Source organism: Diadema setosum, chromosome 18, assembly GCF_964275005.1.
Source record: "Diadema setosum chromosome 18, eeDiaSeto1, whole genome shotgun sequence".
NCBI classification, from domain to species: domain Eukaryota; kingdom Metazoa; phylum Echinodermata; class Echinoidea; order Diadematoida; family Diadematidae; genus Diadema; species Diadema setosum.
Window position 1 is genome coordinate 24,260,415 of NC_092702.1, and position 15,137 is coordinate 24,275,551.

At 39.3% G+C, this 15,137-nt stretch overlaps 1 protein-coding gene across 1 annotated transcript in view; it reads right to left on the reverse strand.

The window, feature by feature from the left end:
• The window catches only part of LOC140241751 (rhotekin-like), a 69,054-nt gene that overhangs the window by 7,197 nt on the left and 46,720 nt on the right, over window positions 1–15,137 (reverse strand). Inside the window, exons 3-7 of the mRNA XM_072321501.1 lie at window positions 13,866–14,160; window positions 9,956–10,009; window positions 4,141–4,261; window positions 1,539–1,716; window positions 462–576 (exon numbers count right to left, since the gene is read on the reverse strand). Coding sequence (XP_072177602.1) covers window positions 462–576; window positions 1,539–1,716; window positions 4,141–4,261; window positions 9,956–10,009; window positions 13,866–14,160 — 763 coding nt within the window. The remainder of the gene's footprint in view (window positions 1–461; window positions 577–1,538; window positions 1,717–4,140; window positions 4,262–9,955; window positions 10,010–13,865; window positions 14,161–15,137) is intronic.

A 15,137-nucleotide genomic window follows, 5' to 3' on the forward strand; every position in this document is an offset into this window, starting at 1 on the left:
TATACACATCTATTACTGTAAGACATGATATATTCGCGGCATGAAATTTTCGCGAATTGGAGCGGACAGTCTTTTTCATGGCATGAAATTTTCGTGAACTGTAACTGCCATTCAATGCATATAGTGTAAACAAGAAATTTCGTATGCATTTTAATTTCGTGAATCTTGGTGCTTGTGAAATTCGTGAAATTAAAATGCATGCGAACCTTCCTCATTTTACAGTATATCTGCCCCTACAGTGGAATGAAGTATGCTGAAAGCAGTGCTCTCTTATAATGTCCATACACAAATCAGCCACAGCCCAACAGATTCTTGTTTAATTTGCAAACACGTACAGATGCAAGACACTTTTTCCATTTTACAAGAGGCTATAACTTCAGTCAAATGCATTTACTGTAACTCCTACGCACAATCGCTTCTCTGCGAATACTTCACACAGCAAGGAAAAACTTCTGGCCTACCTGTCTGGGGACAGAGGTCAAAGGTCTGTACATGGTCGCTGACATCTTGAAGCTGCAGTCTTGCCCTCGCAACAAGACAGTACTTGGGACCCTCCACAGCCTCTTCCTCCGTAGACTGAGATAGATAATACCAACAGATTGATTATAATAATAATAATTTATAACAAGCAACGTCAGTATAAATGCTAGTAGTATAAGTAAACATGTGTATTCACAGAAACTGCAGTTGTAAACATTAGGGGTTGGTGCAAAGGGGTAGCACTCATGGTTGGGCTAGAAATACCTAGACAAGGAGCCCATTTCATAACCATGTTTTCAAGGGTTGTAAATTGCCCAAAACTGATGAATTGCTTCCTGTCTGCTTCTATATACAAAGTCTGCAATCATAGCCGCCCTAATGGCAGCTAACAATGATTGCAAACCTCTTCGGGCCTCAGGGCTGGTTGAAAAAGTTGCAACTGCCACATCATGTGATAACTGTATCACGTTACCCAATTTCTGGCCCCAATGTGACATCTATAGACTCTTATGGCTTGCACCTAGTTGCTGATGTTATGGCACAAAGCCCATTAAATGCACCTTTTGTGTCCCCCCTTCATTCAATGTTCACAAAGTGTCCCCTAAGCATGACGGTATCTATGATAACGCTCTACCTAACTGCAAGTTTTCCCCATACATAACTGTGAACTGAGTGACACAGCAGCAGTTTAAAAATCTTACACCAACACTCTGAGCAAACTTGGATAATCCGCTCAAGAGCAATTTTGTAAAGTTAAACAAAAACCTGTATTGCTTATCTCTAAATGACAACTGCAAATTGGCTAATATCAAATCTTAGCTCGATGCCATGCAGATTGAAGTGTCAAATGTTTTGTGATTTTCTTTGAATGTGTCGGATGTCATCTGGCTGCTTGTAAGATACAAGCTTTTATTCTAAACTTGCAATACAATAATTACATTGTGACTATGGTGGACTGTTGTGGCATGTTAACCTCATTCAACAATATCTTGTCTGACATCTGTTGGTTGAATTTTGTTTCGGATATCACAGAACAATTTTTACAAACACCCTCTTACCAGACTCAGGGAAGACGTGAGTTGCTGCTTGTGTCCGAGGCTGCTCCTTCTTCCAACAGACGATAGTGAGTTGAGTTTTCGTCGGATCTTCTGCGGGGTGCTGGCGATCGTCATGTCGTTATGCAGGTTGTAAGAATACACCTCTAGCGTGCAGGTGAAATCTGGCCCGACATTGTCGCTGTATGGGGGGGGGGGGGGGAATAGCAGAATTTATTTGAGGACATGTAAACTCTACACATCAGCGCTTGAAACAATCATTTGCAATTTTTGAAATGCATGCCTAAAATTGCCTAGCTGATCATTTTAAAAAGATACGTGTACACTACAACGCCTATATGGAATATGCTCCTGATGTCACAAGTATATGATCCAATGAAATGTAGATTTCAGATAGAATTGTCAAATTGTGATGAGTATGGTGATAGGCTATAAATAACCATGTTATATCGATATACAAATGATGGGGCTTTTGTCATGCTACACAAGATTGCATGATCGCAAAAAGAAGCAAAATTGGAGTACACGAATGTGAGGAATTAAAAATAGACTGTTTGTTGTAATGGCATGTTCTCAAGAACCTGAAGGAAGTGAATGAGACAATTTTTATTTGATAAACTGGGGACTGCAATTCAATTTATGGGGAATTGTGTCAATGTCTTTAAAGTAATGTTTTTGAACAGCTGACATGATAAAGGGAAGACAACAGGAACATAAAAGGATTCTTTGAAAGACAACTTACAGACAACTTTGCGCCATGAGCATCTATTCATGATGGATACCGGCGGATTACAAGTGTTCATATTATCATTTATTATTAAAGTGTAGTCATGATAAAAGAAATTAAAATGCCAGCATGTTGCTTTAAAGAATGTGTTTAAATGGTAGCCATCCATCCATTCCAAAGACGATTTACGAATTAAAAAAAAAAAAAAAATAAATCCCTAAACAAAACAATCTAAAAGGTTCTTGATACAAGACTACAATGACTAAAGTGACTGTATGACATAGCATGATTACTTTCAATATTACTCAACCCATTCCAAAAATGAAAACAATGTGTCAATAAGCAAATAATCAACGTTAGTGAAGGTGATGGGACAAACTATCACTTCCGAGGCGATCTGGATGTAGCTATCTTTCCGAAGCGCAGCTGAGGAAAGATAGCGTACACATTCAGATCGCCGAGGAAGTGGTAGTTTGTCTCATTGCCTGAAACTAAAAGTTGATTATTTGCTTTATATTCCACATCTAGGGTCCTAGAAATTCCCATTTTATTCCACATCTGAAACCGTTTTAGCTGTCTTTAGGTATCCTTAGGGCTTAAGCTACGTGTGCGCGTAGATGACAAAACAATGAATTTGCTGCGCGCACAGCGCGGGACCGAAGTGAAAGTGCGTTGCGCTGTGTACTATCAAGTGACCTAGGTCACATGATAGTCCACAGTGCAACGCACTTTTATTTCGCGTGTACTCATCTTGCGTTAGGACTGTGTGGACTGCGTGGAGATCAGTGAAACAAAAGGGACTATCAACATAGAGTGTAACGAACTTTTCTTGTCAGGTGATGTGATGGGCAAAACTACGCTTCATCACGTGATCAGCTCTGGACCAATCCTATTGCAACATTCTTAGTATGTGGAATATAATTATCATTATCTGACATGGAAAAACTTGATCTTGAAGCCATTCCCTTGCCCACATCTTATTTGTACTGATACCAAACACTTCCAAAATGACTTCTCATGCCTGAAAGAGGAAGTGAAATTAAGCTATACATGGTTGTTCATCATTTTTTTTTTTCTGGGAGTTTTCCTACTTGTGGGTACATATTACACAAAGAATTTATGCACCACGAGTCCTTTTTGTAATCTTTAATTGGGCACAAGCCTTAGAGAGAGTCAGCAAGTATTTGTTCAAAGCACAGCTAAAAAATAGGAACTAAATTGCACTTCCTCCATTTTTTTCTTTATTCCTCTTGCCTTTAACAGAAAGACAAACAATATTTTGCAATCTTCCTGAATCTCCTACTTTCATTATTTCAGTCACATCATGGGCAGAATCCAGCTGCACTTTTATCATTGTTTAATACTTTTACTTCCTTCCTCTTCAGTTACAAACAAAAGCTGATATGGATTTCATGAAGATAAACAGTCATGACAAGGAAACATCCCGTATAGGATTTTAGTAAAACAAAGAAAAGAAACGAAGAGAAAGCAAGGGAAAGACGAAAAGAAGAGACATTGGGTGTATCCCCACCAGGAAGTAATACTGTGGAGCTGAGGGAAATTGTCACTGCTGGAAAGCAGAGCCACTTAAAGTAGGTACTTCTGGTCTCACGTTGGCCAACACTAACAATCAGGACAGACTCTTTGTCACTGGTTAAAATTCTATCGGGCATTGACTCTGCGAGCCATTGTGCTTAGTTTTATATATCCTGTTCAGCCCGCCAATTGATTGTAAATGAAAGTAACTCTGCGGGGATTGATCAACACTTTAATATCCACTTCATTTAAGTTGCTTGGCTGAAGAAATCAAAGAGCCGTTTCTGCCATTTCTGCCAACGATTTTCACATTCGGCATCCTTCTCAAACTTGTGTACTTACAAAATGATGACGTCACTGAACGTCACATCTGTGGCTTTCCTGTCTATGTTGTGCACCAGCTGAGTGGCGTAGATCTGGGTGTCTATCTTCAGTAAACAGAAGACGGCATACCTATGGTGATCTGCAACAAATCAAGGAAGCAGAATGTTATCATCTTTTGTATGTTTTTGTACTGAATAACTGACATTTTTGTATTTTGTTAACATTTCATTCCAGAATATCTCATTGCAGCTACCGGTAGACGTATGATGATACAATACTGATCTCATCTAGGGCTGGATAGTGTAGAGCATATCTTACATGTACACACACGGGCATTGTCTTCAATACAGTAAATGGCACATATTTCGTGGGACTTTACCTTCTTCTGCGAGTTAGGTGCTAATAACGAATTCAGCAACATTTGAAAGTAATAAATCTGATCCTAACATGGATGCGATGTGCATGCACACATAGATCTCTGTTCGTTACTGTACTCCATGACTGCGAATTTAACCACTCACAAAATTGTTCGGAAGTCGTGACTCAAGGAAAATTAGGCTCGCTAAATATATGGCGTATACAATATACCAGAGAGACAGCAATCGATTTGATTCATATCAAGTCATAATGATAGACTTAAGACACACACACACACACACACACACACACACAGAGTTATGCACATTGATAAATAGTAGGCATTGGTCTCATCATATTCATGTAAAAGACACTGGAAATCATATTTGAGGTAGACATGTCTCTCTGTATACACCAAACAGGAAAATGGAAATGTGATGAGGCGTGACACATCCTCTGTTTATGTTTGTCTAATTGGCGAGGCGGTACTGATGCCCGCAAAGTGTTTAGGCTGTTATGACGCATCCACGTGCTGCTTGTGGGGCAAGCAACTTAGCCTCCATTAGACGAGAATTGTTTGGTATACGAGTAAGCCCGATGAAATGTGGGAGACGGGAGAACATCAAAGACAAGACGAGAGTGTGGTATGCAGTGGATTTATGGCATCAGAGCGTCTCTCCGCAGACATGAGGTTGCATTAATTACAGCTGGGGGAATCCATGTCGCTCTTTTTTTTATGGCAATTATAAAGACAAATGGGTGCTTTGAGGGAATGTATGAAGAGTAATCACTGTGAATCTTTCTGTTATGGGCATCATTGACATCCTGTTTGCTAGCGGTAACTTGCTACCAGCGCTTGTCAGAGAGAAATAAAGAACATGAGATGAAGTCTCTAAAGTTTTCCTGAAACTTCTTCACAGTTCGTCTTTGAGCTTTGTCTCAGATTGAACATGAAACCGTACAGAAAATTGTTACAATGTTTACTTAATGATTAAGCAATGCACTATCTCCCTTGAGATCTAAGCACAGTTTTGCCAATGCGGGCTGATGAGTGCAATTCCACTCCATGTTCAGTTTTATTTTCAGCTTTGATAAATACGGTAAAATCACAAATGTGAAATAACAAGACTAAGAGACCTTACCATTTCACAGCTAAATATAGATTCACAGGTGTGCAACACTTAAAAGCATCCATTTTAGAAATCAATAACATAAATCAATGATACCTCTGTACAAAACTTCCTCAGTATCACATGAAGTTTGTGAGAATATCTTAACTTGGAGCCCCCAGAATTCATCAGACAGAAATGAATACATTGCAAATTTCCATTTTTTCCCTCTTTCACAATTACCTGATATACAAAAGATATATAATGGCGACAAAGCAAGTGAGATTTTACAAAAGAAAACTACTTCTTTCTCATCACACTTTTCAAATCACTGTCCTGTTTATTCTTTTCACTTCCTACATGAAATAAATCAAAATAATTTCCACATATCCATATTCCATGGCTGAGGGAATAAGAAGACAGATGCTACAGGGAACTAGGAAGGTCAGATAAGGTGTCAGACTGTAATTTGATCTGCAGAGTCTTGTAAGTCTTTTGACGATCAGCGCCAAAGAGAACACATCTCTCTATGTATGCCAACCTGGCCACGTCTGCATGTGAAAGTCACGTCATTCATCACAACCGAGAAACACCATCTGTTTGTGCTGCTAGGATGTTATTCTGGCTCAACTACTTCAGGAGAAGTGGTTCCGTTGTATGCCCTATTGCTGATATGTCACTCGAGATGAATTGCTCGTATCCAGACAAAACTCAACCAGCCTTGTCAGAACCAGAGAACAAGGGGATACTCCAGCATTATCTCAAGTTAAATCTTTCTGTGCAATAGTGCAAATCCCTTGTGCGCAACATCATTCTGAGACTGCAATGCATGAGCGCTTTGGGAAAATATGCTATTTTACAAAGTAGTATGACTTTCTATCGAAATTTTTCATTTTAGAAATGCAGTACAGCAAAGTTGTGGAGAAAGTTGCGAGCTTTGCTGTGATGTAAATTTTATCATCAGCTATGTGCTTTATACGGCTATTTTCTGGCAAATGACAAGTGTTCAAAACATATTGGTTTATGCATGGTTGAGCATTTGATCACAATATGCAAAGTTGGCAAGCCGTTGACTAAGTCTGGCATGCGAATGTGGCACACAGGGAGTTAAGAATTAGAGTGAAAATGTCACCACTACCCTGAATGTTCATTTGTGACCCGCGACAACGGTTTCAGGCAAAAGTCGCAAGAGCAAATTCCCTCCTAGGCGGGGTACAAAGATTTTGACCATGATTTTTGTAGATTTTGGGTTTTTTCGGAAATTGAATCTTTGATATGTTTTGTACATCTACACTAAATTTCACAGCATAACACTAAGTTTTTCCTACCGAAAATGGAATTTTAAACACCCTATGTTGGATCGCACTCGTCAGTTTTGATCTTCTTTCGAACGCCGCGCCACTATGCCCACTGTTGCTATGGCGAGGCATCTCCCGTGCGATTGGATAGTGCGTCGCACACATTTACATAGTTCAGCTTTCAGCGATACGCCTCGCAGCGTGTCGGAAATGTTTTGTCCATGCATTCATGCTCCATTGTTGTTGCTACAATAGATATCAGTTAGCTCGGTCTATAGTGTATGCTCTTCGTTTGGCTTTCTATCCGAGCTTTTCTACCGCAATGTTTGACAACGGAAGTGAAACAAAAAGTGAACAGCAACACTAGGCAGCACTAACTTAACGTGAAAAATAATTTTTGTAGATAGGATAGGGAACATGGTTTAAGCGTATCAGAGTGACAAATCGCCACACAAATCGTGCAACATATGATCGGAAACTGACTTTTTAATTGTGCTTGTAGTAAATATGAGAGCAGGTTGACTCAAAAAGACAGCAGAAGAGAGAAAATGAGTGGTCATAAATGACCAGTATTCAAATAATACACTGTAGTAAACGTCAAAATTGCACCAAACTAAGTAAAGTCGTGTTTGTTTGTTTGTTCGTTTGTTTGCTTGCTTGTCTACCGCACAATGCAACACATTCACGGCTTGAAAAACAAAAACAACAGGAAGCATGACCCTTTTCATGTTTCTGCCTTCGAAAGGGTCCCAATGACGAAATTTACAAGACTTAAACAAATCAACCGCTATGAAAACGTGATTTGTAAAGATGTGGAAAGTGCCACCCACTCCCGTGACGTATACACACAGGAATAGCGTGTGGATGCCATTGAGTAATACCTGCACCATACACATGTAACCAGCAGCTTGTAATTATCGTATCCGCCATCTTGAAAGACGTACTGGTAAACAAACCCGAGCGAAATGCATTGTGCATTCGGCTCCATACACTGAGTTCCGAGGAAAGTGCCCGGGAAATTTGACTCTCTCAGTGAGCCAATCAGAAGCCGCTATGGTTGCGAGAGGCGGAGCTTAATCTTGATTGGCACCATTGTACAGATGGGTGATTCTCACCTCCCATCGCCGCTGGGCATTGTCTTTGAGCATGAGGGGAATCTTCAAAGCCCATTTTCTCGCGATTTTGTCAGGCTTACAAATCAAAAAGTGCATTATATTTCGCTTAATATGACCACTTACAGTACCGGAGAATACAAGTGTTTTATGAGATGTAAAGCTTAGGAAATGGGCAAAGTGATTCAATGAAAAAATGAATTTTCAAAATTCCTGACTTTTGCCTGAAACCGTTGTCGCCGGTCACATTTATGCATTTTCTAACACTGCAGCATATCTCACACCCCTTCACAATGATGTCAATCTTGATAATATTCTGATGGTTGATATTCAATTCATTCCATTCCATGATTTCCATCCACTCAATCTCCCTCTGTATTACATCAATCTTTCATCTACTTTATACTCCACTAAATCTTTTTACGAGATACATTAATTTGAAAGTGAAAACACATGCAATCGGCACATGCATCATTACATGAGGGAGGCAACACAATGCCGTACAAATGATCAAGCTAGTAGAACATCTCATTACATGCTTTTCCTGTGTTTGCCATCCATCCCTTTTCCCTCAGAAATATATGCAATCAAAATATTGAAAGCAAGCTCATGTCATATTGAAAATCTCTGAATATTTCATTTTGTATATTTCAGAAAGAGTCAAGAGGGGGAAAAACAAACCAAAACAAGACGAACCCGACATAGCAAAAATTGCGCTAATTCTGCACAACTCTACACTTTAGCATACTATCTGATTAGCATTTTTGTCAGATATATCCCTTTAAATCAGGAGATAACTGTGCATTATCCCTCTCTCCCCACTCTCCACATGGCTGCATCCCATGGCTGAAAATCTCATCACTTCTTTCCAACCTGTGCCAACAACAAGAAGTCAGTCAGTCAGACAGTTGAGGACTGTACAACTTGACATCATGGGCACTCAAATGTACGAGTCGAGCAGGGGGCAGCATTCCAAAAAAAAAAAAATAAATAAATAAAGAATATGAAGAGTGGGGAGCGAGCCGGGGGTATGCTCATTTCCTCACTCCCATGTTCAAGATTTTCTCTCATATATGTACTTACAACACACAATGCATACATGGCTAGTCTGTAGAAACCAGACAGAGTTTTAGGTTTAATATCACAAAAATCAGAGGTTTTCAAACATGCCACAGTTGCTTCAAAAGATGACACAACCATGATTTGTCTGGGAAAACATTTGTGCAAACTGAAACATATGAACACTTTGTTTTAAACCAGAGGAAAAGAAACAGATTATGACATCTAAATGGAAGTGGGTCCTTTTGCTGAGTGGTTCCTCAACAGTTCATGTTCCCTCTCAGCTGTCATCTACCGTGGAAGGCTTATGATGTGCAGACTAGGCACATCACCTGTTCGTGCACTCAAGTTGAGATCAAACTAATGCCAGAAGAGCTGTAATTTGACGTCTAATTAGAAAACAGTCCTCCACCTGTTCCCTAATGGAACAGGAAATGCAAGCCTTGAGGAGCATGATGGTACCCATCCTTTAGGTCCTTTCTGAAATGGTGCTGATAAAGTTTTTACATTTCAAAAACTAGAAAGAAAATAGTTTCCATGTGACAATTATGCTATCATCAATACAAAGCAATAGTAAGAATGCCATTACAAAGCACAACTTGATACTCTGCCCATGAATACTCTACAATACACTGTCTTTGAATATCAGCCATTCAATAGGCAGCATGGCTGGAAGAAAAAGAAAAAAACATTACTTTGCAAAACATAGTGAACTCTCACAAACTTAACTTTCATCTGAAACAAAAGCACCCTTTCCTTGGAGAGAAGACCTCTAAAAAGAAAAAACAAACAAACAAACACACACAAACACTACACAAAACAGCAGCAGCAGCAATAACATTAATATAAAAACAACAGCAACAGCAACATATACCTAATCTCCATCAGTTGCCCTTACCTCCTCTGTTCTTTATGTGGTCGACATCACGCCACATCAGGGGAATCTGCAGATCTACAAGCAACAGAGAACAACCAACGAGATAACCAAAATTACAAATTAAGTCACGCATCTATTCCCTACTCACTTTCGAAATGCTCTATTCCCATCTGGTCATGCAGACATTACTGGAAATGTCAATTTCTGCATTTTCTGCTATTTGCAGTGTAATCCAACTCCACAGAAATTACCCACATCTCTTCATGTAATGTGGCACGCATGAAAATTGATGCCTGATGCTGCTTCCCCCGATACATCGAAGCAATATTCATTTGTCTCAACAAAACAGATATTTCCTCCATCCCTTTCTTTTGTATTTTTAAAACAAAATGACCAGCATATGCTCGTGGATATAAGACATATGTTTTCTCTCACTACCAAGAAAAAAAAAATTCAAGTTCTCATATAATTTTTGTACAGCTATTCAAAATCATGATAATGAATGGATGAAATGAATTAAGTGGATTTCCGAAAGACCTTCTTTAAGTCGGGGCCAATACACCCTAATGGAGAGAAATGAAACAAGAGTCATTCAGTTATTTGGCTGCTTCCCTGGTTACCCCTCCCCCCCCCCCCCCCACCCACCTTGATTGATGCTTGTTAAAAAGCAGCCTGGTTCTCAAAGATTAGAGTTGATATCTTGTAGGGCGGTGCATGTTTACTTCCCTCCAGAGAGCACTACATCACATAATAAGTGCAGAGTAAAGAGAGCTAAGGCCATCCCATCCATTTAGATCTTCAGATGACATTCATGCAGCCCGCCATAAAGAAACTTAATAGTGTTACAGGAAAGACATGCATTAAAATCCTTGCAGGATTGATCGACAGAATTTTGAGTCTTATTTCCAGTAAGTCTGTATCTAAAATACCAACACAAAAGAAAGATGCAAAAATAGTGTTGGCAGCTCATATTCATATTGGCATGATTGATTATGATATTGACTGATAATGAAGTAAATAAAATCAGAGTAAACTGTGTACATGATATACTGGCAAGTGCATACTAATTGATTCCTAATCGATCAAACACAAATTAAAATGATTTTATTTCTTTCAAAGGCTTCTTATCTTTACATAAATTGGCAGCTTGTATGATAATTTATCCATCATTGATCGAACACAAATTATGATTTGATTTCTTAACTTTATGCAATAAACAATTGAACTGAAACATAACCATATATTCTATCAACTCTGATTGTTTCAATTTTCTTCAAAGTTAATACTAAGCTTTGACGATGCATTGAGGCAGATGTGGTGAAAATGAAAGGGTTTTCCCCCACTACATATAGTAGTGGTCTGCCACTAATCATGTTCATCCAACCACAATTCCATGTCATTCAACCATGATTCACAAGCTGGGGAGTAGGACTGACCAATAAGAAATGCTTTATCATCTCTGCTCCATCATATTTTCTTTTTCTCCTCAGAGAACTACAAAAAGTGTGAAATACCAGCTTCACTTCTTATGCATGGTTAATATTTGTACAGTAGTTGTTGCAAATATCATTATGTACGTTTTTTTCGCTCTCTTTTGTCAAATCAAACTATATTTTTGTATTGCATACATGATTGCACAAGATCACATGAATGTAGATGCGCTCTATTTGACCTTCAAATTGTAATACAATCTATTTCTGAGTTGATTCAGTGTTGTTATTATATTTCTCTGCATTATTTATATAGGAAGAAACTAGATATATCGCTACGGCGACTGATATGCCTCCGCCATAATGCATGGTTCTCCTAATAGGTCTATAGTACAATGTCTTGACAATGTGTGATGACAGTTTCACACAATTGGCAAAATATTAAAATGACAGGTTTGCCACAAATGTGCTGAATGTTCACTTTCCTAGAACTACAGTTAAACTCGCCTAAGTCGACGTCGCATATGTCGAATAATCGCGTAAGTCGAAGATTTTAAAAAGTCCCGATTTTTCCCCATTGACTTACGTGTATTAATTCACTCACAAGTCGATTTTTTTTAAGTCGAATACTCGCCTAAGTCGATGAAATTCCAAAACACTTTCACGGAAAAACCATTGAATTTACCTTGCCTAAGTCGAATAAGATTTTATTGTGTAATAAATCATTGTCAAAATCATGAGACGCCAGTTTTTGTTTACATACAGTATATACCAAAAGAAACTTTGCGTTAAAAACATTAACGTTTCATTTACGCAAGCGGTTTCACCTGAATCGTTATTAACGCAAACTAACGATCGGGAAAATTAACGTTTGTAGTAACGATGAGTAACGATCCCAAGTGCAAATTAACGATGTTTCGTTGACATTAACGATAGTGACGCAAGAACTCACGCGAGATTTTGGTTTCCGTTACCCAGACCTGGTGAAAGGACGACGTATCGCCTCTGCCGAGTGTAGCCGCTGCGATGTATATGCCTTATATACTTAGCGGAGTCTTTTCGCGAATCGTATCACGATTTCGCGAATGGTTAATATGCGACCGGGGTCACCAAAAACGCACGCCGTGCCAATAACAACAACAAAAAAGCCCGATGTTTGCCTTCAGTTTTGGAAATGAACAGCGGTAACAATCGGCTCCATAAGATGGTAGAATAAATGTCAGATGTTTGCTCTTAATTTTGGAAATGAATAACGGTAATATTCAATGTGGATAAAGCGTCTTGCTGAAGGGCAAATATCGGGCACACCGCTCCAGCTCTCAGCTCCAAAGTAGACAACATACATGTACATTATACACGTGTATGCATGGTGTAACTGTAAGTCGATTTTTTTTCGACTTACGCACAAGTCGAAACTCGCCTAAGTCGATGTGTTTTGCTCAGTCCCGAGAAGATCGACTTATGCGAGTTTAACTGTAGGTTCAATTGGATGAATGATTAAAATGTCAGAGTGCAGGTATTTGGGGAACTGATGATTTTTACTTGACTTTTGACCCTTTTATAAGTTTATGCATTGAGTAATTTTCAAGGTATTGAGAAAAAGTATAATTTCAGTATCAAATGGGAAAATAGCATTATCTAAACCTGGCCTTTGACCTTTGACCTCACAGTTCCAAAGAGAATCACTGTTAGGTTGAACATGCATAAATATGTAAGTTTCATGATGATACCTTGAGTTACTTTTGAGATATGGACGAAAAAGTGCAATTCAGCACTTTCACTTGACCTTTTGACCTTTGACCTTTTGGCAAGAAACTTCCCACAGAATATATATTGGGTAATACATGCATACATCAAGTTAAGAAAAAAAACCTTCAGGCATTGCATAAATATAAGGAAAGTAGTGATATTTTCAGGAGTTGACCTTGACCTTTGACCCCCTGACCTTTGAACCATGACCCCCAACTTCCCTAGATAATCACTGCCCATTGGAACAAGCATACATACTAAGTTCCATGAAGATACCTTGAACTATTTGCGAGATATGGAGAAATACATGAATTTTCAACCTTTTTTTTCACAAAATAACCAGTGACCTTTGACCTTTGACCCCGTGACCCTTAAATCAAAACAAAGTATCATCCCCCCAGGATATACCCTCATACCAAGTTTGATGCAAAACCACCTCATGGTTCTTGAGATATCGACAAAAACAAAACGGGACGGACGTACGGACGGATGTACGGCCATACGGACGGACGGACGGACGACCCGACAACATAATGCCTCCGGCCACTTCGTTGGCGGAGGCATAAAAACACCCAGGAAGAAAATTAGGCAATGCATTAATTACGTTATCTGTCAACTGATGCAGAAATAAACCTATCAGTATAGGTTAGCAGTGTCTGTTGTTGTTGTTTTTAGTGGAAAAAGTGTCTACATTTCTTGTGTTTTGTTTGTCTGTTTGTTTGTTTTTTGGCTACTATTTAATTCTCCAGTACCTGAAATGCAGACTTTGGACCGACAAGGCTCGAGGAGGTCACTCCCCGATTCCGCCTCGACACCAGAGTCACTGCCACCAGCGCTCTTCACCTTCCTGGATGCAGCCCGGTCTGCGAACTGTGCCGCTTTGCGCCGCTGGAGCTCTGCGACATAAGAGAGGACCCGCACATTGGATGTAAGCAGGTTCTTGGCTGCTTCCAGGCTCTGATTCTCTCGCTTACAGGCTGCCAAAAGTTTGCGCGTTCCTTCGCGCATCTTGATCTCGAGATCAATCTTCTGCTGCATGTCATAGTCCTGTATTAAAAACGAGTGCATTTAACAATACCAATGTGTGGGAATAAATATTTGCTCATTGAGATGCATCCCTTCTCAAGCTAAGATAACGAATTGTGTGATACAAATTGACTGAATGTGTGTAGCAGGAATTTGTATGGGTCAGCAAGGTGTGGAGAAAAGGGTCTTCGTGTGTAGACTATCGGCTCAAACTTTCAGGATTATGTTACATGATACCGATGACAGGTAATTATGCAGACTTGGTTCAAGCTGAATGAAACTAAAATTATGCTCATGTGCTCTGCTGCACAAACAGAGCTCAATCCAAGAAGGCGCATGAAATAAGACATATGAAGAAAAAGTGAGGAAATAATCTTGTCTTGGGTCTAGTACACATGCAAATGTATTGGCTGTGAAGGTGGGAAGGACTTGGAAGGCTGTGTGGGATATTGGTTCTTGGCAAACATAGCACCCACTTCTTCCGGCATCTCACGCCTCAAGGAAATTGACTGTCTAACTCAACCACCTCACTCTCATGTCGTCATGTACCTTAGGAAACATACCACTGTGCTCCGCATGAGAATATCGATCAGCGTTTTTTTTTTTTTTTTTTTTGCAATGCACAATCACATGTACCACAGCATCGATGGAAATAAACCTCAAAAGGATAGGATGCAGGAATCACCTGCTTATTTCCTAGTTGTCACAACAATTTTAGATTGTACAGCACTTCAATTCCTCCAGTGAACACATACACCAAATGGCAGGGCTAAACACTAACTTTTTTTCCCCCTGGCGGACCGTTCGAGCTACTTTAATCTTAGTTTCAAATGTAGAAATATAGTGGCCAGAAATAAAAAGAAATGTAAAAAAAAAAAAAAAAAATCATTTTGAATTTAGCTGCATAATCGAGCCACCAAAAGATAGCCTTTTTAGAAATGTGGTGACCTGACGACAATATTTAGTGGCCCTGAGCCATTGATAATATTGAGCCCTGC